Source organism: Taudactylus pleione, unplaced genomic scaffold, assembly GCF_031769625.1.
Source record: "Taudactylus pleione unplaced genomic scaffold, aTauple2 ptg000066l, whole genome shotgun sequence".
Classification (NCBI taxonomy): domain Eukaryota; kingdom Metazoa; phylum Chordata; class Amphibia; order Anura; family Myobatrachidae; genus Taudactylus; species Taudactylus pleione.
This window is the reverse complement of record NW_028284468.1, coordinates 1,546,096-1,570,501: the sequence shown is the minus strand read 5'-3', so window position 1 is coordinate 1,570,501 and position 24,406 is coordinate 1,546,096. Positions and strand designations below refer to the sequence as shown.

The window sequence follows — 24,406 nt, the reverse complement described above, 5'->3', positions numbered from 1 at the left end:
GAAAGTGCCACTTACAGCATCTTTAACATCTAATGCCTTTGCCTAATCACGGGTCTCTTTTTATAGCAGTTATGGAATATTTCCATGTACAGTATAGAGGGCTAATTGCTCTTTGTGCTTGTCGCTAGCATTACCTGCCATCATTACATACATTCCTGATTTTTTTTTTAATACTCTGATTACGCGGCATTGTCACTTTTTCTGAATAGCACTGAATCATTTGGACATGAAGTGGTGCTTAATCATTTATTTGAAAGGGGTCAAATTGGGTCATTAAATGTAATTATTCAATAACATTTCCTCTGTTTCCAGTTACTTCCGTTACATTGTGGCTTCTAAATTACACTCTTTTCTACCCCAAAACAATGTGACCATTACAATGCCCCAGTTATAATCCCATCTCTCTTTTTTGTACAGGTATATTGAACTGTCTTTCAAATCTGTAAACCATTACCAACCCTAAGCAGGGCCAGAGTAACAATGGGGCAGGTGGGACTACAGCTCCTGGCCTACACAAAAGAATAAGCCCATCATTATGACAGCACGATTACCAGCCACCCACTTGTCGGCCATAAATCATAAGTATTAAAATTGTATTTCAGTTTTCCTCACAAAATTATGCAATTTTACTACTTTTATATATTTAGGGAGATAATGGGGCTGATAGTGTACAGCCATGGCTAAAAGTTTTGAGAATGACACAAGTATTGGTTTTCACAAAGGGCCTGATTCAGAGCTGGACGCAATTAGCGCTCGCTCGTCCAGAAAATAGGGGTGGCTATTCAAATCAACCGTTTGCTCTTTGCGGTCTGTTCACGCCTCTAGGTCTGAATGAGCGAACCAAACTTGCGGTCGTTTTTTAAAAAAATACGCCCCCTGGCCGCTTGCATCCTACGTCATGTCCGCTATTTATTAGATTAATCGAGTACATCGACCAGGGTATGAACTGATCGCTATTCTTGGGGTTGGTTTTTCCTACCACAATTTTGCGAGCAGTTCTGACTATAAAATAACCCAGTGACGTGGTCAATGACGCTGCTGTTTTAATTATGCACACCCATAAAACGCCCGTTTTGATCTTTAAGCATGCCTGCGTTCGGATCTCCACTCCCCGTTTTCAAGCACCTTCCCCCGTTACCACCCACATATGCCTCTTTCTGTCACTCAAATTATCAGGCATTCGCTATTTTGCGAGCACATGAATTTCGACCGCACTGACTGCTTCGCGCATGCGTATCACGATCTGTACGCATGCGCAGTTGGGCAAACATCGTTCGGAGCGAACGAGCGGCTCTGAATCAGGCCCAAAGTCTGCTGCTTCAGTGTTTATGATGGCAATTTGCATATATTCCAGAATGTCATGAAGAATGATCAGATGAATTGCATTTAATTGTAAAGTCCCTCTTTGCCATGACAATGAACTTAGGACCTGATTCAGACCCGCTCGCTAGATGCATATGCAAATTCGGCAAGGCATGCAATCGCACGGCAAGGCATTAGCACGCCCACTATGTCTTGGCGTGCGATCACTTTGTGTATGCAGATGCCCACCAGCCTGTCTAAAGACGCCCACTTGCGCACGTCATCTCCAGGGACTGTATGCAACCATCAGTACATTGAGGACCATTGTAAGCGAACGCAGCGCTTGTGGTTGACTATACCCTACTGCAAGCACTGCGAGCACTTCAGTGTGAAATACAACCAAGTGACGTGTGCTGTGATGCTGCCTGTTAATTATGCACGCCTCTGAAACTGTGTTAAGACGCTCAGGAATGCCTGCGTTCGCACCTCCACTCCCCCATTTCCAGTGGCCAGCTCCTGTCACCACCCACAAATGGCTTCTCCTGTTACTCATTGCACTGGGCAGTCTATGCACGGCAAGCGTATGCTTCCCGATTGCCTGCACTGGTTCGCGCAAGTGCACTGCGATGCATACGCATGCGCAGAATGCGAACATTGGCTGGCTGTGTGCAAACGCTTCCTTGCGAGTGGGTCTGAATCAGGCCCCTAATCCCAAAACAACATTTCCACTGCATTTCAGCCCTACCACAAACGGACCAGCTGACATCATGTCAGTGATTCTCTCGTTAACACAGGTGAAAGTGTTAACGTGGACAAGGCTGGAGATCACTCTGTTATGCTGATTGAGTTAGAATAACAGATTGGAAGCTTTAAAAGGAGGGTGGAGCTTGAAATCATTGTTTTTCCTCTGTTAACCATGGTTACCTGCGAGGAAACATGTGCAGTCATCATTACATTGCACAAAAAGGGCTTCACAGGTAAGGATATTGCTGCTAGTAAGATTGCACCTAAATCAACCATTTATCGGATCATCAAGAACTTCAAGGAGAGAGGTTAAATAGTTGTGAAGAAGGCTTCAGAGCACCCAAGAACGTAAAGCAAGCGTCAGGACAGTCTCCTAAAGTTGATTCAGCTGCTGTTTTTTTTGTTTTTCGCTGTATATTATTAAAGTACAAGCACATTTGACAATATGAGAAGGAAAATTGCAGTGAGGTGGTAATACAGTCCAACTACAGTATTTTACCAGATGAAACAATAGAAAAAAAAAATAATCAAGTACAGTAGTATACAGGTGATGAAGCCCAAATGAATACAGATAGCAAGTAGCAATCAACCACACCATCCACAGGAAATGAATGCACCCAATAGTAAAGTAATCAGAGTCAAAACTGATTTTAGCCCATTGTAATTGGATTGACCTCCTACAAGCTGGTTTAGTGCAACCCGAATTAAAAAACATTACCGTCAATTTGTCATTGTTAATGATAAAGCCCAAAATGGAGCCACATAGTGTAATTTTTTCAAGATTAGACGGCAGCGAGGTTTCTGCACTGGCTTTAAAGAGGATACATCGGCGACTGACGTAGTTTGTTAGGGAAAATTTTAATGCCTTTGAAAGTCAGACAATTTTGTAAGGTTCATAGTAGGGGATTTAGAGAAAGTTTGAACAATAAGGGATCAATCCATTTAGCCACAAGTGCGAGTAATCGCTGTAACAGCTGCACTTTATGGCAGCCCAAACTCGCAAAAAAGTGCTCGCAGCCCCATAAGGTTCCAAGAAAAATTGTGCAAATTCAGGCTGGGAGCCGGCCGCAAAGGGTGCGATATGCGGTGCCATTGCTGGCATTTTAATGCCGTGGCAATGGAAACTTGCACCCTTCTCGGATAATTGGATTGAGCCCTAAGAGTGATTGGACATCCCTGGCAAATAGCTTTTTCCATCAGTAGCCTATCTCTTTTAAGCCCATTAAGTAAAAGAGTTGCCCTGAAATTCAAATACCGACTGTGGTCTGGAAGTATCAAAGATCCTGGAGTCTTTTTGGGTAACGCATTTGTACACATCCCCAGGGAGAAAATACATAAGCTGGATCCCAAATCTGTTGAGTGCATTATGCTTGGACACTGCTAAGGATACAGACTTTGTGACTCCTAAAACAGAAAGCTTATAAATTCAAAAGATGTTATATTTCAAGAAACAGCACCACTTAAAACAATGCTTGAATTGAAATTGCTGAACAGGTATGTATCATTACATATGCCAGAAGCTTGAGACATGTTTGAAAAAGAGACTTCCATTGTGGAAATCCAACCACAGAAAATAACTTCTGCAAGATTAAATATTTGAAAACCATCCAATAGGTACTCTGTGGAGTTTGCAAATATAATTTTCTGTATACCCAAAGTATCTAGGAGGCAAAGTCAAGCAACGACCTGGTGTGAGGTGAAATCAGCAATTGACAAGGAGATGATATCACTCAATAACAACAACACATAAACTGTAGTTGACAGACCAAGTCCACACAAAACCATCAAGAATACAGTAAGTGGATTTTTTGCAAAAAGAAGAAAGCAAATGAGTCTATTGCTCATTACAAAGATTACACTATGGTTGGCGATTGCTATACCTGCCTTGTACAACATGCTGCTATACCAGTTAGACTTGACTCAGCTTTTTTGAATGGAGGTCTAACAGAAGAGATATACATGGAACCTTACATTGTAAGTTTGATGTGAAAACATGTTCCAAGAAAGAGAAGTCTGTTCCTTAAAGAAAGTTCTAAACAGAAGAAAGCAAAGTTGTTATTGTTGTTGTTGGTTTATCAAACTAGATGCTGTATTACAAGAAATGGACTTTGGGCCTGATTCAGAGCCGTTCGCTGTTTGCGAGTGCTCGCTCTGAATCAGGGCGGGGATTTGTAATTTTTTTTCTACTGCCTGCTCACTAAGCTGTGGGTGCCCACCCACAGCTTGTGTGAGCGGGCTGGAGATAGTCACAATTATCGCGACCGCTGCAAAGCAACAGGTCTCGCGAGATGATGACATCATCATATCGCGAGTCTCTTCTCCAGACTCCGGGACTGGGAGCCTGGAGCAGGCAGCCCTGTGTGGTGTATATTATACTATATGCACTGCAGCCAACAGCAGGTGCAGGAGGTGGGGGTAATCGCTAGCTTCACTAGCCCAACAACCTGCTGTAAATGCGTTTATAGGCAGTGGGAACCCCTCGACTCGGATACTGCATGCTGATCCATGAGAAGTGAGTGGGGGCATTTGATGCCTTTCTAAAAGATATGACAGGTGGATAAGGGTTACAACTTCAAGCCCCCTTTAAAGCAGTAAGGAACATTTACTCCCAGATATGGGCACAGGGTCACTTCTTTGGAGGAACTACAGCCTGGAGAATATTATATGACAGTGGGAAGGAAATGTATCAAAGGGTTGGAGTAAGTCAATATACATGATCCCACTTTTTTTGTAGGTCTACTATAGGATATTTTATGCAGTGGTAATGGCCAGCAGCACATATTATGCAATGGCAGATTTTGAAGTGTTATAGGATACTTGTACACACCAGAGTACTCAAATGTTTATGCATAATATATTAAAACACCCCCAAAGTATAAGAGCATACAGTATTAGTACAGTAAGGCTCACTCAAAGTGCCATATAATAGAACATACATACAGAATAGACACAATACTACAGCTAGGGTTTTTTTCTAAAAGCAGATATATTGTCAAAGTTTATTGGAATTCTGGTTTTGGTAAATTAAATATTCAGATTGTTGTATAATATTAGATGTTATTAGTATGTTATTTGCTATGGTGATTGCGCACAGTACTATGTATGTGTATAGTGTAATGCACAGTGCAGTGTGATGTGTTGTGTATATTTCTCAGTGTTGTGTCTGATGTGTGTAGTCTAGTATTGCTCAGTATTGTGTATTTGTTTAGTGTATATTGCACAGTACAGGGTATATGTGAGTTCTGTATACAGTGCTAATTATGTGTATTGTATAATGCACATTGTTTTGTGTACAGTGTTTACTGCACAGTGCTGTGTATATGCAAACTCTGTATATTGTATTTTGCACAGTGCTATGTATTTTTATAGTGTAATGCACAGTACTGTGTGATATGTACTGTAGTATTGCACAGTACTGTTTAGTGTAGTATTGCTCAGTGATTTATATCTATTGATGTCAGTGATTTGATATTTATTCTACACATCTGTGCTCCAATATATTGTGGTACATAGTGCATACAGTTCATATCATGCCACAGCGAAGCTATGCCCCCCAACATGCTGTGGCCACAATTCCTCCAGAGGGGGCCACTGGAAGTTGCTGTATCAGGGCCCAAGATTTCTCTTGGCAGCCCTGTATGTGGATGATCTGTTTGTCCAGAGCCAAGAACAGAACATCACAGGTGTAAGAGCTGTTAGTACAAAAGTTCAAGATGAAAGACTTTGGTTCTGCAGACTACTTGCTATTTCTGATAATCGATCAAGAGAAAGGGATCATATTCATTGATTAGCAAATCTACATTGAAAATATAGAATGTCAGATGCTAATCTAATAATCACTCCCATTAACAAAGGCGTAAAATGGGATGTAGTTATGATCCCGGTGGAATCCTGGCACCAGAATCCCGACTGCCAGCATGCTGACGGTAAGTATTAGGGTTAGGGAGAGGGTTAGGCTTGGGGATTGGGGTTAGGGTTTGGCACTGGGAGGGTTAGGTTTAGGCTGCTGGGGGGAGGGTTAGAGTTAGGCTTCAGGGGGAGGGTTAGGGTTAGGCATTATTCTGCATTTGATGTACAGTACATAAGTGTTGGAACTTGCCCTGACATCACACATGCAGTAAGCAGAGTAAGCCAAATTGCTATTAATCCTGGGAGACAGCACTGGAAAGCACTTAAAAGAGTTATAAGATCCTGTACCTACAAGTTACATCTTCATTGAAGTTGGAATTTTCCATGTATGGAAAGTCTACACTAAAATCGTTCTGTGATGGCCAACTGGGAAACAGATGAAGATTATTGTCATTCCTCTACAGCATGGCCCTCCAGCTGATGTGGAACTACACATCCCAGCATGCCCTGCCACCATTTTGATATAAAAGCATGCTAAAACTGTTGCAGGGCATCCTGGGATCTGTAGTTCCACAGCAGCTGGAGGGCCAATGGTTGATGACCCATGCTCTACAGGATATCTATTTCTACTGGCAGGTGCAGTAGTAAGCTGGTCAAATAGGAAACAACCAACTGTATGTTACAAATCGCCAGCGCGACTTGTCACTCTCCAGCACTTCACTGATCGCTCCTACCACTTCTGCCTGTCGTACGGAAACGGCACCATCGGTTGCTAGGTGATATGGATGCCGGATGGCGCCAGGTGTTACTGGGAACACAGTATGACCTTCCGTGGTTCTGATTGGTACTTTATCCCTTTTCATACCTGACTGCCTCCTCATGGCTTTGCTGACTATAGCATCTCCATACATGCCCTTCCGGTTCCAGTTTCTCTACATTTTTCTTAGTTTCACCATGGTCTCCCCAAGGCTGCATCAATTCATCAATTCCTCCTGCTTATAGCCGCACCACGGGTTTCACAAGGCCGCATCAGTTCATCCATTTCTCCAGCTGTTATAGCCACTCCTCAGCTAACTAAGCCGCACCACGGTCTCTCCAAGGCCGCATCAGCTCATCAATTCCTCCAGCAGTTATAGCTGCACCACGGCTAACTAAGCCACACCACGGTCTTCATAAAGCCGCATCAGTTTATCCATTCCTCCGGCGGTTATAGCCAGACCACGGCTAACTAAGCCGAACCACGGTCTTCACTAGAACGCATCAGTTCATCAATTCCTCCGGCTGTTATAGCTAACCAGGCCACACTACAGTCCCCACAAGGCCACGTCAATTAATCTATTCCCTCGATGGCACTAGCCACATTCAACCACCAGTAGAACTTGCCGCATGAAAACGCCAGCTACATTAGCATCATCAAATATCTCCAGCTACATTAGCCACACCAACAGTGCATTCCACCAGCGGCACTTGCCGCATCACCAGCTGAGATAGTCATCTCCCTGTCACCGGCTTTTGTTTCTGTCACATTTAACTTTGGTCTTCTTAGGAGATCTGTGTAAACCGCTACTAGTCCAAGTTTCAGTCCAGATGGCCACCTAAGTACCAGTGAACATACTCTGTTCTAAGGGAACAGCGGGTGGCAGTTATTGGCGGAAGGCCTCGTCTATTGGGTTCAAGGGGTTTACACAGGGTAATCTAGGAAACCATAACACTGTTGTCCTATCTACTGTGGTGAAATATATGCCACTAATAGAGTGTAGCAAGGAAGCTCTCCACCTTAAAGAGACATTATATGAATTTAGTCTTGTAAGCAAGGCTGACATCATGAGCATGGAGTGTAGCAGCAGAGGTGCAATTGATCTGTTCTATAGCACCATGCACCATGGACGATCCAAACACATTGAGATCACCACTTTATTTGTGAGCTTGTGGAGAATGTAGAATGTGATCCATATAGCAAGTAAGAAGAATCCAGCTGATATGTTCACAAAGGGTGTTATATCACAGTAGTTGGTCTACTTTCTGAGAATGTGTGGATTGGAATACACTTGAAGTGATGAAGGGGCGGTACACTTGTCAAACCATAACGCAGGTGTCCTAAGGCGAGCTCAGGGAGGACAGAATCTCCCGTGGAGCAGAAGGGCAAAACCTGTCTATCCCTCAATGGTACACACATGTGTGTACTACTCACCTCCGTGGGGACCCAAAATACCTGTATCATTGATCCAGCCTTACATATATGACTGACTGGTCATATGTTTTCTCCGTACCACCATGTTGTATGGTTAGCTCCGTGTGCACAATCTGTGTAATAGAACTGTGAGTACAGATGTGTCCTTGCTCATCTAGCCTAAATACATCATGCAGCACAATATGCCTGGCGTGAGTGAGATGACAGGTCCTGTCCGTTAAATGAAGCATTCTCCTGTACCAAGATGGCCACTGTTAGTTTGTCTGCACATGCACGGCAATATCTGGTACTCTGTGTTTCAGTGCAGCAGTGGTATACTCACATGTTTACAGTTTGGGTACCAGACCCCCCCGTGTGCTAACACCTAACAATCCCCGATTGCCTTCGTGTGGGATGGCGGCTGTCAGGATTTTGGCGTCGGGCTAAAGATACAGTAGGTGTCGGGATTTTGACGTCGGGATTCTGATGGCTGGCATCCTGGCCACTCGTAAATTAACTACATCCCCGTGTTTACTACTCAGCTCCACAGAGACCCAAAATACTTGGAGTAGAGCATCAGAGTTTTCGAATTTGGTCCTCTGGTACCGTTATATATGCCAGTACCTTTGAATGCCGTTACAGAGGCGTGCATAAATTAGCCATTGCGATGCCATACGCAGCTTGGGCTTTCACTGCATGTGATGAGGTTAGCAATTCCTAAGTAATGTCAGGCCTTGTGCAATACGTGAGGCTCCGATAGTACTCGATGTTACCGATGGTTTCGCAGACTTGCAGAGTATTACGGATGTGGTTAAGGTAAAGTAGGCGTCCTTATATTTGGTTGTGACATTAGAATATTTTTGCAGTGAGACTACATGTGTAATTGCAGTTGCAATCACAATAGCAATCCGTAATGAATCAGACCCTATACACCCAGAAGGAAAGAGTCTACAGACTAAAGGTTTTAAGAAACCAACAGATTCTAACCACTACATTAATAAAATGTAAAAACAAAGCACACTCCACCCTAATTGGCTCAAGGGGATCCCAAAAAGTAAATTCATTAGGCTTAAAAGAAATTGCAGTTATGAGGGTGTATTCACTTCACAAATTAATGAAATGGAGAAAATAATTATTGAACAAGGGTATACAGTAAATGAGATAGAAAAAGCAAAATGTGATGTCCTAGATCTACAAAGAAAGGATCTAATAATAAAAATTAGAAAATATAATAAATTTTAAGAATGACTGCTCATTTATCACAACATACAGCTTAAATGACAAAAGACTGGAAAATGTTATCAAGAGACACTGGCATGTACTTAAAAAGCACCCGATTCTAAATATTATTATTCCAGACACCCCGATGTTTATCTATAGACAGGCGGCAAATTTAAAAAGTAGTTTAGTCAAAAGCTCCCTACCAATATTGTTTGTATACATGTATATTTAATTTTTTCTGCTTTATAAATAAATTGTATATTTTTATTCAAAACTGTTGCATTTCTTAAGGGTGTATACCGCCTATTTTTGTGTTGCGATGTATAAGTAATGTTCAGAGGTACTGTATAGGAGCAGCAATATATTAAATTAAGAGTAAATCTGTTTCAAATGTATATTAACTATATCTAGCGCCTGATATTCCTATGCAGATAGACAGCCTTCGCAGAGAGAGTGACGTCAGGTCACCATTTGGGGGTGGTGACAGGCGAGTGGTCTGAGAAACACAGGCGTGCCAGGCCATTTGAATTCTGTTGGCTGGGCATGCATAAATTAGCCACTGTGACAGCCTACGCAGCTTGTGTGCTCAGTGCGTGCAACGAGGTTAGCAATTTCTGAGTAAGGTCAGATATATTGTAATTGTGCGTGAGGGGGGCGATGTTACTCGATGTTCCTGAGGTATACGCAGGACTGCAAGGTATTATGGATGTGCAAAAGCGGTAGTGGGTGCCTCCATGCTGGCTTTGGCCGTCTCTGTACTGGCTTTGTGATTGCAGTCATTAGCATATTTTCGCAGCAGACCTGTCAGCGTAATCGCAGCTGCGATCACAGAAGCGATCCGTAATGAATCAGGCCATGTATTCATGGTAGCACACAGTAAAAAAGCGGAAGTATGCGATCATGTCTACACTTCCAGTTTGCAATTTTTGGGACTTGTTTATACCAACAATTATTTATAATATTATATATGGAATATATTATGATGTTATGCTCTTAATACAATTTATTACTACCTTATGAATGTATCATTTTAATAATAAGCACCATGCACTTTATGTGATGTCACTACCGGGACAGAGGGGTCAATTAGCACTCCATCCATAAAAAGGGAATATGCACACAGGTAACATCATACAGCCCCGAGGAAGAGCTTTCAAAGCTTAAAATGCGTTGGTGGCAAAATGGTGACACAAGTTTTATTTGATACAAGTTTTATTGGATTTCATTTGGCATCCTGATATACATAATTGGGGACAGACCAATGGGTGAAATGATCCTGTGAATGACCTTGGTACAAGGCGGGATAATCCGGTACTCCCATAATTGAGCACATCTTTGCGCCTTTAACGGGAGTTATCACTGTACGGTTCCACACAATTATATGTTGCCTGGATGCCACAAGTTTTATTGTATTTCAGTATCTGCTTTATGTATGTGACCATGTTATACATATGAGATTTTTTTGTGACTAAATAATTTGGAATGTTCAGAACATTTTGCACCAATGGCGGATTTTACCCAGCCCCCCCCCAGTAAAATCTGCCACCTCAGTGTAGTCAGTGCAGTCTGTGACTGCACTGGCTACACACTGGAGGTTTTAGAAAATTGATTGAACACTGCGCTCTGATGGATGGGGAGGGTTGGGTGGAGATGAGGTGGGGAGAGGTGGTCTGTGCGCAGCTTTCCTTAGAGGTGTCCGGTCTCTAAATATGCATATGAAGGTGAGAATAGGCAGCGCTGCACAGGTGAGGATGGTGGAAGGTAAGGGGTGGTGGAAGGGGGGGATTGGGAAAAGGCAGCAACCCAGGCATGGCGTAGTTCTGTCTGGTGCTGATAAGGTGGTATGCAGGTATTGTGTAGTATTTATGTGAATGAAGACTGGTACAGGGTGAACAGTTGTTTATTGCCAGCACACAAAGTGAGACACAGTGCTCAAGGATACTGCGGGCCCAAACTAAACTCAGAACCGTGTGATGATCCTGGTGAGTTCAAGGGGGTGCGTTCAAACCCTGTGCATGCTGATGGTGATAAAGTCAATCATGCGATTAGCTGATTCGCTTGCGGTTAACCCAGTTCGGCACATTCCAGTGCTAGAGGCGGCGTCCCGCTTAGACTAGGTCACTTACCGGTAAGTGTGCTGGTTTGGGAGTTAGTGGCTGGTGCCTTGCATCCTTGTTGCTGCGGTGTGCTGGTGTGAGACCGGTGGACAGTGTATTGTGTGCTCGCTCGGTCCTGGCTCCAGTAGTGGGATCACGTGAAGCTGTGAACCACAGGCTGTGGTAATCTGGATGCTGGCTGGGACAGGCTGGCTGCATCTTGACGCAGAATGAATTTGGACGTTGAGAGAGACAATTGAATGGGCATACCTGGGTAGTAACGGGGTGGCTAGCTAGCTAGAGGTTCTTGGCTAGATCACATCGCTCTGCCATAGAGGTCCCTAACTAGATCACATCGCTATGCCATAGAGGTCCCTGACTAGATCACATCACTATGCCATAGAGGTGCCTAGCTAGATCACATTTTTTTTTCCATAGAGGTCCCTAGTTAGATCACCTCGCTCTTCCATAGAGGTTCCAGGCTAGATCACATTGCTCTGCCATAGAGGTCCCTGGCTAGATCACCTTGCTCTGCCATAGAGGTCCCTGACTAGATCACATCACTATGCCATAGAGGTGCCTAGCTAGATCACATTTTTTTTCCATAGAGGTCCCTGGCTAGATCACCTCGCTCTGCCATAGAGGTTCCAGGCTAGATCACATTGCTCTGTCATAGAGATCCCTGGCTAGATCACATCATCTGCTGTAGTGTAGAGGTCTCTGGCTGTATCACATCACTCTGCTATAAAGTTCTCTGACTACTGTATATCACATTGCTCTGCCATAGAGATCCCTGGCTATAACACATAGTTCTGACATAAAGGTCCCTGGCTAGATCATATTGCTCTGCCATAGAGGTCCCTGGCTAGATCGCCTCACTCTGCCATAGAACTTCCTGGCTAGATCACATTGCTCTGTCATAGAGATCCCTGGCTAGATCACATCATCTGCTTAGTGTAGAGGTCTCTGGCTGTATCACATCACTCTGCTATAAAGTTCCCTGACTACTGTATATCACATTGCTCTGCCATGGAGATCCCTGGCTATAACACATAGTTCTGCCATAAAGGTCCCTGGCTAGATCACATTGCTCTGCCATAGAGGTCTCAGACTAGATCACATCATCTGCTGTATTAGAGGTCTCTGGATGTATCACATCACTCTGCTATAAAGTTCTCTGACTACTTTATATCACATTGTTTTTCCATAGAGGCCCCTGGCTACATCACATTGCTCTGTCATAGAGGTCCCTGGCTGCATCACATCGCTCTGCCTTAGAGGTCCCTGATTATATCACATTGTTAATATGCATTTGTACCTGCATCTTTTAAATACCTATTAGTGCTAGTGAGTATGAAGCCAATAAGAACCAGGGATTATAGGCATCCATTCAATAAAAATAACTTACAAAGGATAGGTACCAGCAGTAATTAATAAGATATATTGGATACTTGGCGCCTGTGATTTGTCATCTCTACCATAGAGGTCCCTGGCTAGATTACATTGCTCTGTCATATAGATCCTTGGCTAAATCACATTGCTCTGCCATAGAGGTCCTTGGCTAGAACACATTGCTCTGCAATAGAGGTCCCTGGCTAGATCAATTGCTCAGTCATAGAGGTCCCTGGCTATGGCATCACTCTGCCATAGAGGTCCCTGGCTATATCACATCGCTCTGTCCCTGACTAGATCACATCATCTGCTGTAGAGGTCTCTGGCTATATCACATCACTCTGCTATAAAGTTCTATGACTACTGTATATCACATGGCTTTTCCATAGAGGCCCCTGGCTATATCACATTGCTCTGTAATAGAGGTCCCTGGCTATGACATCACTCTGCCATAGAGGTCCCTGGCTATAACACATAGTTCTGCCATAAAGGTCCCTGGTTAGAGCACATCGCTCTGCCATAGAGGTCCCTGACTAGATCACATCGCTCTGCCATAGAGGTCCTTGACTAGATCACATCGCTCTGCCTTAGAGGTCCCTGACTAGATCACATTGTTAATATGCATTTGTACCTGCATCTTTTAAATACATATTAGTGCTAGTGAGTATGAAGCTAGTAAGAGCCAGGGATTATAGGCATCCATTCAATAAAAATAATTCTGCCATAGAGGTCTTGGCTAGATCACATCACTCTGCCATAGAGGTCCATGGCTAGATCACATCGCTTTGCCATAGAGGCCTTGGCTAAATCACATTGCTCTGCCATGGTGGTCCCTGGCTAGATCACATTGCTCTGCCATAGAGATCCCTGGCTATATCACATAGCTCTGCCATAGAGGTCCCTGGTTATATCACATCACCCTGCCAATAGAGGTCCCTGGTTAAATCACATCACTCTTCCATACAGGTCCCTGGCTATATCACATCATCTGCCGTAGAAGTCTCTGGCTATATCACATTGTTTTGCCTTAGAGTTCTATGACTATATCACATTGCTTTGCCATAGAGGCCCCTGGCTATATCACATTGCTCTGCCATAGAGGTCCCTGGCTATAACACACAGTTCTGCCATAGAGGTCCCTGGTCAGATCACAACACTCTGCCCTAAAGGTCCTTGGTTATATCACATCGCTCTGCCATAGAGGTTCCTGGCTAGATCACATCCATCTGCCATAGAGGTCACTGGCTAGATCACATCACTCTGCCGTAGAGGTCCCTGGCTAGATCACATTGCTCTGCCGTAGAGCTCCCTGGCTAGATCACATCGCTCTTCCATAGAGGTCCCTGGCTAGATCACATCACTCTGCCGTAGAGGTCCCTGGCTAGATCACATTGCTCTGCCGTAGAGCTCCCTGGCTAGATCACATCGCTCTTCCATAGAGGTCCCTGGCTAGATCACATCGTCCTGCCATAGAGGTCCCTGGCTAGATCACATCGCTCTGCCATAGAGGTCTCTGGCTATATTATATCGCTCTGCCATAGGGGTCCCTGGCTTGATCACAAAGTTCTGCTGTAGAGGTCCTTGGCTATATGACATTGCTGACTGGGTAAAGAGGTGCACCTATAAGTGGGAAAAAAGGTACAGACAGTGAAAAAATATAGTAAAAAAAAAGCATATGGATATTCTTGTCATCCTCCATCTGCCAGTATTTTCTTTAGTGTTAAGTCCAATTTAAAAATGGATCAGTGTAATGCTGTTGCATTGCTACAGTAGATCTTCATAAAATAGTGTGTTATTATTCATGCAGTAGCCTGCACCCAAAGCAATGATAGACTCATGTTCTGTTATTGGAACCCTTCCCCTGCGCTCTCCTGTAGAGAAAAATGATGTGGTGGCTAGCACAATTTGAACCTTCACTATAATATGACATCTACAGCAAAATGGCTCATATTACAGGCCCTCTTACAAGCTAGCTTCATTTTTATAGAGTGTTTTCTTTTAGCGCTTAAGAGGCCCATTCATCAACACTAAAATAAAGTTTTAAGGACATTTCCTTATTTTAGTATTCATGAAGACACTTATCACTGGGGGGGGACACAATTACCGCAGCTGTAGGTACAGAGTTGCCTACCCTCCCGATTTTCGCGGGAGTCTCCCGAATAAAGGTGGGAGCTCCCGCAACCCCGTAAAGTAAGTTGAATCCCCCGCATTCCCTCTGCCCTGTCTAAAAATCCGGACTGCGCATGCGCGAGTCCGGAGGTAAAGGGGGCGGGGCCCGAGCTTGAGACGCAGGGGCGCACTCACCGGGTGCAGGGAGGCAGGAGTGTGGCTGCTGTGAGGTCTCCTGGGCACGCCTTCCCCTGCTCACAGACTGCTGCTGGGAGAGACTGATGCTCCCAGCATTCCCTGGCCAGCCTGTGATGACAGAGGATGGAGGGGGGAGGAGCCGACGCCGGAGGACACTGAAGACAGAGGAGCTGCCTGAGACTATGAGTGTAGAGCTCACTGCAGCTCCTGCCACATGTATAACTCATGTCAGTACCATGGGGGAGGGAGGGAGATCTATTACTGTGTGTTTGTATGTGATGTATGTGTAGTAATGTGATGTACAGTATGTGTGGGTGTAGTAATGTGATGTATGTGTAGTAATGTGATGTATGTGTGTGTAGTAATGTGATGTATGTGTAGTAATGTGATGTGTGTGTGTGTGTAGTAATGTGATGTATGTGTAGTAATGTGATGTGTGTGTGTGTAGTAATGTGATGTGTGTGTGTAGTAATGTGATGTATGTGTGTGTAGTAATGTGATGTATGTGTGTGTAGTAATGTGATGTATGTGTAGTAATGTGATGAATGTGTAGTAATGTGATGTGTGTGTAGTAATGTGATGTATGTGTAGTAATGTGATGTATGTGTGTGTGTGTGTGTAGTAATGTGATGTGTGTGTGTGTAGTGATGTGATGTATGTGTGTGTAGTAATGTGATGTATGTGTAGTAATGTGATGTGTGTGTGTGTAGTGATGTGTGTGATGTGTGTGTGTGTGGGGAGGTGAAATCTTCATATGATGTGTGTGACTGACTGGGTGTCAGTGTGTGAGAGACTGTGTGTGTGTGTGAATCTATTCATGGGATGTGCTGAGACTGTCTGTGTGTGACTGTGGGGCCCATTTATTAATGATCGCATTTTGCAATGCGATCAGGGCATGCAGTACCGCCCCTGATTGCATTGCAAAATGCGATCCTATCTGCCGGATGTATTATCCGGGACATGCAGGGAGACGGGCTCCGAAAAGAGCCCGTCCCTGCGATGTCTCCAGAGGGCAGTCGGGGCTTCTGCGCATGCGCAGTCCCGCGGACTGCACATGAGCGGCGCCGATTGCCGGCGGAGGGATCTGGCAGATCCCTCCGCCGGCTGATATGCGGTAAGTGCCCATAGGAAACAGCGGCTAACGCTATCTTTAGATAGCGTTAGCTGCTGGGGCCAATATCGGGAATGCTTCGCATTCCTGATATTGATACATTTGGCAGCATCGCATCCCCCATAGAAACCTATGGGGGAGGCGGCTGCCGGCGGCAATGGAGGGATCGCAGCAGATACCTGCTGCGGTCCCTCCTTCATACTTTCGGGGGATACTAAGTATTTGAGGTAAACCCCCGAAAACAGGTGTTTTCGGGGAACTTACCTCAAATGCACTTTGATAAATGGGCCCCTGTGTATGAATCTATTCATAGGATGTGTGTGTGTGTGTGTGTGTGTGTGTGTGTGTGTGTGTGTGTGTGTGTGTGTGTGTGTGTGTGTGTGTGTGTGTGTGTGTGTGAGATGTATTAATGTCAGTGGGGGAGCTAGGGCGTCAGCTTATAGGAATATATACGCCCATAGGTGGAGTTAGACACGCCCTTTGGGTGGAGCAGACCACGCCCCCACGACGGTGCGTCGCATTCTGCAGCCATCTACAATCTCCCTCAAAGTCATTTTCAAAAGTAGGCAAGTATGTGTAGGTAGTGCTGCGCATGCGCTGCTTTTTTTTTACGGAAGTAACGACACACGCGCAGCACAGATTACAACTGCGGTTAGTTTGTGTAGAGAGGGAAAAGTATCTATTTCCCGAAAAGCCGTCATTGCAAAAATGACAGCTTTTCGGAATAGATAGTTATAGGGAGGAGGAATGATGAATTCCTCCAGTAATTAGGTAGAACTCCATGCGAGTTCTAAACCTAATTACCTCCTGAGAAATTTTAGTTATGATGAATAGGCCACTAAATAGTATAAATCCAATGAGAACTTCCCCTGCAAAATATGGATAATCATAGTTAACAAGGGCAGTATAACCGTCCTCCAATCACTATCAATGAGAATGGCAATAGCAGACACTCTGGACAGGAATAAATGCAAAATTATTGAAATGAAGCATGTTTTTCCTTTGATAAATATATTACAATATACAATATATATTAAAACAAAAATGCCTTTATCCTGCACTCACACAATAACACAACTATACACAATCAGATAGCTGCACCTTTATACCCGACCCCCTGTTAGTGGGATCAACATACAAACAAATACAAAAAAGGACAAAAAGGGCGCTCTAAGTGGAATACTCTTCACAGTTGCTATGAAGCAAACGTTGTGGCTTTAATATATGAAGTGAATTGCTGACCAATATTTAGGAGGTGTAGACGGACCAATCAAAACTTCCAAACGTCTTTGTGTGAATTCTCCTTAAGATAATATTTGGTTTACATGACCTTGGAAGCCATCAAATCGAAGAATTTTGAAACACGGACTAATCTGGTGAGTTCCTGCAAGTACACCCTCGCACCAGAAGAAAACACCCAAACAATGGCCAAATGGCCGACCGTTACACAGTATTTTAAAAAGGTTTATTTCCACATTAAAACCAACAAAGCATAATAAACTGTGCTTACATGGAATGTATTTAATAAGGTGCTACTTTTGTTTGCTGAACCACTGGTGGATGGCACAGAAAAACCTCTACCTCACTCACAAGGGTGTGAGCTTGTGGTAGTGGACCCAAGGAGTTCTGCCCTAAACAGACACCTTCAACCCGACGCATTTTGTCCCTTGATAGTACTTCATCAGGGGTAAATCTTAACAAAACATAAAATGGGTGTATCTTCACAATGCATATTAAATACAAATATATATGTACAAGTTCTTAATACGTTCAATTACATAAACAACGTGTCCGCAGATCAGATACACAATACTACATACCTTAATATATCAACAAGCCACTGACATAAGCAGCTTCAGAATATTTATCCGCAGTAGAACCCACAAGGAAAACAATCTGTCAAATGTATATCCAAAAATTTTCATAGATAGTGTAAACATCAAAACTAATCTAGCTTCCATGGTGATAAAACTTCTTAAAATTCCTTATCAACAATTCCAAAAGGTCCTTTTATTTAGTTGGGTGATTAAAATCTCATTAACTCAGATAATGTGAAATTAATCTACATTTAAAGTTAAAATTGAAAAAGCTCCAAGAGACTTTATATAAAAAAACTTTATTCACACAGTTAATGTGGCACTACATTTGTGATAAAAAATAGAATAGAATAGAATAGAACAGAACAAAGAGCTCAAATAAGCATAATATATACAAAACAATTAAGATCATAATAGAGACATCAAGCCCTTTTAAAGCATACAACATAAGCATAAGCATAGTAAGAATCTGCAGAAGGAATCCAATAAGTACTTACTTAAACCCAGGGTGACTATAAACGACCAACTCTGCAGGAGGAATGAACTAACCTAATCTCAACTTCCTTTTTATCCTTTTCTTGGGAATGACATCACTTCCTCTCATCAAAATATATACTGATAGAACCTGCTTTTAAAAGTGCCATAGGCACCACTTAACAAGACTTGGCTTCCTAAACACTAGAAAGCCACGAGTGCTCGATTCTCCCATTCAATGAACAGTGGTATAAAAAATGCTGCCAATTCGTAATAAAACCTAAAAATGGGATGCTTCCGGGAAAAAACTACATTACCCATCAGTCACTTTATCTGCGCTTCACCGCAGGCCACTGACATTTAAGGGGATTGATTTTAGAGAAACCAGGGTCCATTTTATTTCACGTAGGCTTTAATGGGTTCACAAGTAAGTATTCACACATTTATAGGTTGTCCCATTTGTTATTAATAGGTCCGTTTCATATTTGAGTATGAATGGGTTCACAAGCAGGTACGTCCATTCATTATCTTTCAATCTTTATGAGTATGTTCATAGTTTCTGACATAGCTTTTCTGACACCTCCTGCTTAAAACCCAAAAAGTCAGAAGGATTGTGAGGCCCCGCTTTCACGGTTTGTATTCATACTGAAAATCAAGATCAAGTGAGCTTTTGCCCTTCTGCTCCACAGGAGGTTTCTGTCCTCCCTGAGCTCGCCTTAGGACACCTGTGTTACGGTTTGACAGGTGTACATGCATTTGACAGATTGTTTCCCTTGCGGGTTCTGCTGTGGAGAAATATTCTGAAGCTGCTTATGTCAGTGACTTGTTGATATATTAAGGTATGTAGTATTGTGTATCTAATATTGAGGACACGTTTATGTAATTGAACTTGTTAAGAACTTGTACATATATATTTGTATTTAATATGCATTGTGAAGATACACCCATTTTATGTTTTGTTAAGATTTACCCCTGATGAAGTCCTATCAAGGGACGAAATGCATCGGGTTGAAGGTGTCTGTTTAGGGCAGAACTCCTTGGGTCCACTACCATGAGCTCGCACCCTTTTGGGTGAGGTAGAGGTTTTTCTGTGCCATCCACCAGTGGTTCAGCAAACAAAAATAGCACCTTATTAAATACATTCCATGTAAGCACAGTTTATTATGCTTTGTTGGTTTTAATGTGGAAATAAACCTTTTTAAAATACTGTGTAATGGTAGGCCATTTGGCCATTGTTTGGGTTTTGTCTTCTGGTGCGAGGGTGTACTTGCAGGAACTCACCGGATTAGTCTGTATTTCAAAATTCTTCCGTTTGATGGCTTCCATGGTCATGTAAACCAAACATTATCTTAAGGAGAACACACAAAGACGTTTGGAAGTGTCGATTGGTCAGTCTACACCTCCTAAATTTTGGTCGGCAATTCACTTCCACTGGAACCCAGAATGCATTGTCCACTGCCGTTGGACACTTAAGGTATTTCCCAGGCTGTTTTTTATTAGCCATACCTCACGAGGAGTTATAAGCCAGGACTGTAAGTGAATGAGTGGCCCCTGCTGATGGTGCTGGCGAGTGATGTAATATCACCATTATATGGAACATTTGCATTTTGAGGATCATCAGTTGTCTACACTTAACAGTGCAGTATCGGTTTTCCCCCATGTTCATTAACTCAGGGTCTATAAACTATTTTAACCAGGACTCAGCTTAAAAGGAACATCACAGACCTCCTAGTCTGTTAAAATAGCTAAAGCCCTGCGTTTCCCGACTGATTTGCAACACACTACAGATATCATCATAAAGTATGAATCTATTAATAAAGGGGATGTCTATACCATTACTCTCAATAACCAGCACTTGATTATCACTTGATATAAGAATTGTGGTGATTCAGATAGCCTATGATTTTTAGCTACATTGTGTATCATTGTATCACTGATCAACATCGATTGGTTATTTTTTATCATATATTGTATTTTTTATGTGTTTCATTGGCCAATGATGTTTGATATATTGTAAATTATAGAACATACAGTAGTTGACTATCTACTATTGTGTACGATCATGTGTCTGGTGTGACAGGATGTCTGACACTAGAGTATTACAGGTGTTGGACAAGCCCCATCAAAGCAAAAAATAATGTCCAAGAGAAGTTGGGAAATTGTAGAAGATGCAAAGGTCAATCTCATTCACACTGTTTATTTATTGTATAACGTAGTTTACTGACTATATAAAGATTGTATTTATATACAGTATACCATATGTGTGTGGATGTTCTGTGTATCTTATGCATCTATAAAATATGTGATGTGGCATATGGTGACAAGTAACCCATTTGATCATTTCTTCTATACATTTCTAATCCCCCCTTCCCTGCTCTTGCGATGTATGCATAAAGTTGTGTACTTTGCAACAGTCATGAACTAAATAATGTTTTCTTATTCCCTCAGTTCTACAGGTGCTTCATTGCCCTTCTCCATTGCAGTAGTGTGACCCAATCCTCCAGCATTAAGGACTCCTCTAAGTTCACCAAGATCTGCTTAGCAACACGAAAGTCGCCAGATAACATCACTTTTAAAGCTGCTTCCTCCAAACTTCCACATTCAGAAGAGGAGAAAGAAACCAGCACCAATGTTGACACCAATACAGTCACCTATTCCCAACAGGAGACCAATAGTCAAATGTGTAAACTTCAACAAAAACTAGTTGTAACTCTAGTGGCTCATTATACACCCTGATGCTCTGCAGGCCAGTGTCCTCTGGGCAGAGGACACTCACCATAGCAAAGTTTCCACCCAGAAAAACCTTACATCTCATTGGATATATGTTCATTTGTACTTTCTTTCTGTTTATGTAGTCACTAACTCAGGACATATGCTCACTCATATATTATCTGCAAGAAACCTACTGCAGCTTGTAGAGACGTTGTAAAAGAGGATGGCAAATGGATGTAGTAAGGTAGATACAAAGAGTGAGTATGCCTATTATGAAACGTTTGTACAAGTATGCCAAAGCCTAGAGTAACTCATTGGGATTGCAATACCATACATTTGCTATAGTCTCACCCACTAGAGGGTTTTAGTTAGCATCTGACTAGACAGACTGACTATCAATCACAATGGCTAATTCATAGCTTTGTCAATATATACTGACCATGTTTCATCATATCAAAGCAAACGTGGTCTCATATATTTGAACCACACACCAATATTTATATAGAAAACAGGAGTTAACGTGAGTCTTGCAACATATGTCATAATTGGCAACATTTTTTTTAACATTTACCCCCACCTATCCCAGCAGAGAACCCTGAGGGCAGACAAAGGTGTGAAGGGGCGTGGTGTGAAGAATTATGTCCCCCACCACATACCTCAATGCCATGATTAGCTGTGGGGGGAGCAGAGACTCAAGTTGCATCATTGAGCCCCCAGATTGCCCACTTTACTGTGTAAGTGAGCCATTCAGGGAGTCTGACATACTCTCTTGGGAGTCCGGGAGAGCTAAATAAAAATAGATAAGTATAACATTTGCGCACACTATAGGGAAAAATACATCAGGGTTTTGCATTATCTGTGTTATACACTGTATGTCCTTTACAGAGTGGTGTTTGTTTAATTGTGTACACAGCTATATACAGGAAGGAACATTTATGAAAACCGGTATAGAGGAGAAAAGTGGTGTTGCCCATTAGAAAGAGTTAGATTATGGGGGAGATGTGTCACACCTGAATAGGACAAGCTTCTAGCTATCATTTATCTGGTACAGTCTATAAAATGATAGGTACAATCTGAAAGGTTGCTATACTGTAGGCAACTTCACCCATAGTACTCTTTAAAAGGATTGATACATTTCTCCCTAATTTAGGGCCTGATTCAGCAAGGATCGCAACTGTGATTACGCAGGCAATCGGCCGATTGTTGCTTTGTGCGCATGCATATTCATCGCAGTGCACGTGCGCTAACACTCCACTGCGATCGGGACTGCGATTGCAGTCACTACACAGACCAAGAGTGATTGACAGGAAGCACCGTTTGGGGGTGGTGATGGGAGGGGGTGTGCGAACAAACTCAGGCTTGCCAGATTGTTTGAACGCCTTTGCAGGGGCATGCATAAATTATCCACTGTGATGCCATATGGAGCTTGTGTTCTCACTGCGGCAATGAGGTTAGCAGTTCCTGAGTAAGGTCAGAGCTTATGCAAGTGTGTGTGAGGCTGCGATGGTATTCGATGTTACTGATGGTTTTGCAGTCTTGTTAAGTATTACGGATTGTGTGCGGTAAAGTGGGCGTCCTTATGTTGTGCTGCGATGGCATAGCGATCACAGTGGATTAGCATATCTTTGCAGTGAGACTGTGTGTGTAATCGTTATTGCAATCGTAGTTGTGATCCTTGCTGAATCAGGCCCTTAGGGGCCTATTCATCATCTCTTAATTTTTACAAAAGCAGGTGAAAATGAACATTTAGGCCCCTTAATCACTTATCAGTTTAGAAAAAGAAAATATCTCCTTGGTTTGTACAAGAACAATACGACAAAGGAAGCAGCACTCACCATCCGTTACTGGTAGTAACAGAAATTTGGGTCAGTACAATCCAATAGTAATGTTAGCACTCAGATTTACTTAAAATGTTTCTTATTGAAGATACTCAAAGACTGTAATAATGACTGTAACTTTTTGGAGCTGGGTGATCTTTGTTCAGCTCAATAAAGGATCATCCCAGTATAACAAACACATATTTAAATGGGGACTAAAGAATAATTTAGTCCTACCTTTACATATTGGTAAAAGAAAAACACCTTTCTTCTTTTTTAATACCGTAAATGTTTCTGATTGTGTTTTACGTATATATGTTGGGAATGTGACTTGTGAAATTCTGACAGGTATTTCCAAGCAAAATATTTGCACAGACTTTACAGTATTCCCATATGTGCAATAAAATGTGTGTGTAAACTCCAGTCTATTGTAATGTACAAAGTCCAAACTTGTGCCATTCAAAAACTGTTAAGTGTATGTATTTGTGTTTGTGCTTAGTAGTGATATGCAAAATATTGTCTGTCTGCTTATGTAAATATAAATGTATGTATATGTGTCTATGAATTATTTCTCATTTTGTGTTAAATATGTTGTCTGTTGTATATTAATGAAACCTATAGATTTGTATAGTGCCGGGGTGGCTATTGTAGCAACTATCACACACCACACCAGTTATATGATCATGGATCTTTATATAGGAGGAGAGCAGGGGCGTATCTATAATGGGTGCAGGTTGTGCAGGGCACATGGGCCCCTGGGTCCAGGGGGGCTCCGCACCGCACACCCTGCACCCATGGCATACCTACCTCTCCGAAGTCCCACGTCGGAGCGGGGGTACGGCACTCTAAAAAGGTCTGGAAAATGGCCGCCACAGCCATTTTCCCGTCATTTACGCATGGCCATTTTCTCGGTGACCTGTGCACACTCTATAGACTCTGGGTACACTCTAGTGCCCAGAGTCTATAACTCCGGCGCTGGCTGCGCACAGCTCAGTGCGCTGCCAGATGCCGGACAGAGAGGAGGGGGCTCGTGTTGGAGACAGCACACGGGCCCCCTCCTTTCTAAAAACGCCCATGCATGAAGGACAGATTTTATTATATAATTTTATATATATATATATATATATATATATATATACATATAATATACCAAGCTAAGATCAAGTATAGAAGTAGCCAGTGCAGTGCCTGGAGTCAAGTCCACAGACTAATGGACTAGGCATGAGCGGGTTCGGATTTCTGAAATCCGAACCCCCCCGAGCCCCCCAGATCCGAGTCAGGCTCGACTTTTCCCGCCTGACTCGGATCTGAAATCGAGGCAAAACGTCATCATCCCGCCTTCCGGGTCTCGCAGGTTTTGGATCCTATATAAGGTACCCGCGTCGGCGCCATTT

The 24,406-nt window shown here is 42.9% G+C and overlaps 1 protein-coding gene across 1 annotated transcript in view; it reads left to right on the top strand.

Annotated features, from left to right (window-relative positions):
- LOC148534370 (vertebrate ancient opsin-like) overlaps positions 1-23,337 on the top strand; it is a 284,420-nt gene extending 261,083 nt beyond the window's left edge. The window contains exon 4 of the mRNA XM_088466808.1: positions 20,932-23,337. Within this exon, the coding sequence (XP_088322934.1) occupies positions 20,932-21,219 (288 nt within the window). The 3' untranslated portion in view covers positions 21,220-23,337. The remainder of the gene's footprint in view (positions 1-20,931) is intronic.
- Positions 23,338-24,406: the final 1,069 nt, after the last annotated feature.